Below are 3321 nucleotides of genomic sequence, written 5' to 3'. Positions count from 1 at the left end.
TGCTAAGTGCTTGCTAAGTTGCTTCAGTCACGTCCAACTCTTTGTGACCCCATGGACTGTAGCCCACCAGGCTCCTCTGTCCCTGGGGATTCTCCAGGCAAGAATACTCCAATGGGTTGCCATTTCCTCCTCTAGGGGATCTTCCCCACCCAAGGATCAAACCCCAGTGTCTCCTGCATTGGGAAGCAGTTCTTAACCACTAGCGCCACCTGGGGCGCCTGCAAATTCTTCTGTAGTATTTCACAAAGGGAGCTCGCGTACACATTTCTCTTACTTAAACCATCTCTTTCTATAAACAGACACATGCTCTTTTTTTTGGCAAATATAGGGAAGAAGTCCAAACAAATACAGCCCTCCCTGCTGTGAATCAAGTCTGATGGGGGAGTGGGGAGGGGTGAACCAACAGCGTTTTCTTGATTTCTGGTCTGCTTGAGAAATAATGTAAACCTCTCAGCTGATAGCACTTTTTCCGGAAGGAAATGGAATATCGAGATAAGATCAGAAAATTGTTCATTGGAAGTACAAGTGAGGCAGGTGGGTTTTAACCACTAAGATTCATCACAGCTCAGTCTACATGGCCGGCTGCATCAGTTTCCATCCCGCTGGGAACCAGGTGGGTATTCATCCTCTGGTCCCCGTGCTCCAGATTCATGTTCCCTAAGGATGAATCTGAGCTGTGCCAGGTGTCTGTCAATATTTCACAAGCTGAGAGACAAGTATTTTTTCCACTTAATGTTCATAATCATCCTGTTCAACACGTAAGTATCGACTATGTACAGATTCTGTTCCAGGAGCCAGGTGTGTGGCTGTGAGTCGACTAAAATGGAAAGATGCTGGTTGAGAGGCGAGCCTTCCGAGCTGGAGTGACTCTATGCGGGTCCCAGGACTGGAGGGCGGCAGGTTCTCAGCATCAGTCACTGGGCCTCCCGGGTGGTCAGTAACGACTCAGCTGCTGTCTCCTTGACCCCCGACAGGCACCCGCAAGATGGAGTACAAGGGCAGCAGCTGGCACGAGACCTGCTTCATCTGCCACCGATGCCAGCAGCCCATCGGAACCAAGAGCTTCATCCCGAAGGACAGCGAGAACTTCTGCGTGCCCTGCTATGAGAGGCAGTATGCTCTGCAGTGCGTGCAGTGCAAGAAGGTACCTCTTACTCGCCCGGCCTGTCTGTCTGGCATCCTTTCCTAAACAGCATCCTCCCATCCCCAAGGTCCCTCTGCTCACCGCTCTCCTTGAATAAATGAGAAACCAGCCCTGGACTGGGCCAGGGAGGAAACAAGGAAACTGGAAAGGTCTCAGGGTGGGGATGGGGGTGGAAGCAGACCACTCATCATACTGTCCAGGGCTGTGTCCCAACACCACTAGACACGGTCGGGAGGCCGGCCCTGGGCTCATTCCCCACGCCTTCCAAGAAGCCGGTTCCACCGTGGTGCTGACTGACCCCAGGTGTCTGCTAAGGCTCTTCCTTCTAACGCCCGAGTAGCTGAATAGACTGTTGAAGGTGCCGCCCCTGGAGGTAGAAAGATGCTCAAAGGGACCTGCGCTCGGGTGGGGCTGCCGAGGACGGCAGGTGACATTGCATCCTAGCCGGAGCTACAGTCTCTGGCTTTGCCCTCCTGCCAGCCAGTAGGCGGCGCTTTCCCGGGCAGATACCCTGGTACCCAGGTCACAGATGGGGACCCGGGTCTGCGGTGGAGGGCATTGGGATGGGGCTGGCAGGGGTGCCCTTCCGTCTGGAGAGCGTGTCTGGGGCGAGGACCGTGCGTCCTCCAGAGGAGTGGGCGCGGCGGGAGCTGAGGTCCCTCTACCTGCAGCCCATCACCACCGGGGGCGTCACGTACCGGGAGCAGCCCTGGCACCGCGAGTGCTTCGTGTGCACCGCCTGCAAGAAGCCGCTGTCGGGCCAGCGCTTCACGTCCCGCGACGAGTTCGCCTACTGCCTGGGCTGCTTCTGCGACCTGTACGCCAAGAAGTGTGCCGGCTGCGCCAACCCCATCAGCGGTGAGTGTTCCCTCCGGGCCTGCATCACCCCCGCCCCTCCCCGCAGGTGTCCTGTGTTAGCTTGCAACCGGGCCTGTGTTTAGACTGAAACAAGGTCCTATTGTTTCAGTAAAGGATGGTTTTCTCTGCACACATCCTCCTAACCCGCTCTCAGCTCCACCACCCTGTGCAGGAGAGTCCACCCCTCCACCCCGGCCCACGCACCGCTCCTCCGTGAGGCCACGTTCCACCTCTCTTCTCCCTCATTCTTTACATCGAGAAACTTCCGAGCACCAGACCTGAGGTGCGCAGTGAAGGAGTAACAGAAATCAGTTCCCAGATGCACAGTAGGAGGAATACACACACACAGCAGGAGTCTCATGATGAGTGATGACCATGTAATGCTGGCCCGTCTTATTTTTCTGAGGCTCAGGAGCTCCCCAACCTGAGTGTGGAATCTAATTTAAACGTGGAGCCCAGCCCCTCGAAGTTGTAAGAGGTTCACACTGTCTATAGTACAGGAGCCAGGCTGCCCGGCTCCCTCTCCATCTTCATCCGTGTCTTCCTGCCTCCGCAGGACTGGGCGGCACCAAGTACATCTCCTTCGAGGAGCGGCAGTGGCATAACGACTGCTTCAACTGCAAGAAGTGCTCGCTGTCGCTGGTGGGGCGAGGCTTCCTCACGGAGAGGGATGACATCCTGTGCCCCGACTGCGGGAAGGACATCTGAGCGACTCCCCACTACTCTGACTCCCCCACCTACCCAGGTCCCTGCTCGAGCTGCACGCAGACGCTGTTTGCTTCCTCCGCCTGCCACCGGGCAATGCTGCAACCCGGTCCCCTGGCCACTGCGGGACTTTCCTCTGCGCTTCTCAGCGATACTCACCTGTTTAAGTCCTTTAATCCACACTCTGTGCATGGGAAGGAGAAAACTCATGGGAACCTTAGGCGGGAAAGGGTTTTGACTCTGTAATCAAGCGAGACCAATCCGAGTGTAAAAATCATTTTGAGTGATATCTTTATAAACGTTTCTTTCACGCGTATTTAAGTGCAATCAGTTTGTCACAAACTTGACCGTTTCTTAACTATGGTAAGGTAATAAGGAGCTGGTACTTCCGGTGTAACTTCCTGCCGTGTGGGGCTGCAAGCAAGATGACATGGCTTACAATAAAGGTATCCAGGGCAAAATCTTTTGCCAGGCGCAGTGTGTGATCTGGTGATGAAACATGCAGGTTCTGAGTATCAACAACACTTTACGGGACTTCCCTGACAGTCCACTGCTTAAGACTCTGCGCTTCCATGTCCCCCTTCCAGGGGCCATGGGTTCAATCCCTGCTCAGG

The 3321-nt window shown here is 55.1% G+C and overlaps 1 protein-coding gene across 2 annotated transcripts in view; it reads left to right on the top strand.

Annotated features, from left to right (window-relative positions):
* Positions 1-3028, top strand: part of FHL2 (four and a half LIM domains 2) — a 48018-nt gene extending 44990 nt beyond the window's left edge. For both annotated transcript variants that reach the window (XM_010829692.1, XM_010829691.1), the window contains exons 4-6: positions 975-1144; positions 1816-2002; positions 2559-3028. In XM_010829692.1, the coding sequence (XP_010827994.1) occupies positions 975-1144; positions 1816-2002; positions 2559-2710 (509 nt within the window). In that variant the 3' untranslated portion in view covers positions 2711-3028. The remainder of the gene's footprint in view (positions 1-974; positions 1145-1815; positions 2003-2558) is intronic.
* The last annotated feature ends 293 nt before the right edge of the window (positions 3029-3321 follow it).

Source organism: Bison bison, unplaced genomic scaffold (assembly GCF_000754665.1).
Source record: "Bison bison bison isolate TAMUID 2011002044 unplaced genomic scaffold, Bison_UMD1.0 scf7180017864508, whole genome shotgun sequence".
Classification (NCBI taxonomy): domain Eukaryota; kingdom Metazoa; phylum Chordata; class Mammalia; order Artiodactyla; family Bovidae; genus Bison; species Bison bison.
Note: the sequence above shows the minus strand (reverse complement) of the source record. Positions and strands in the feature narration are given on the sequence as shown.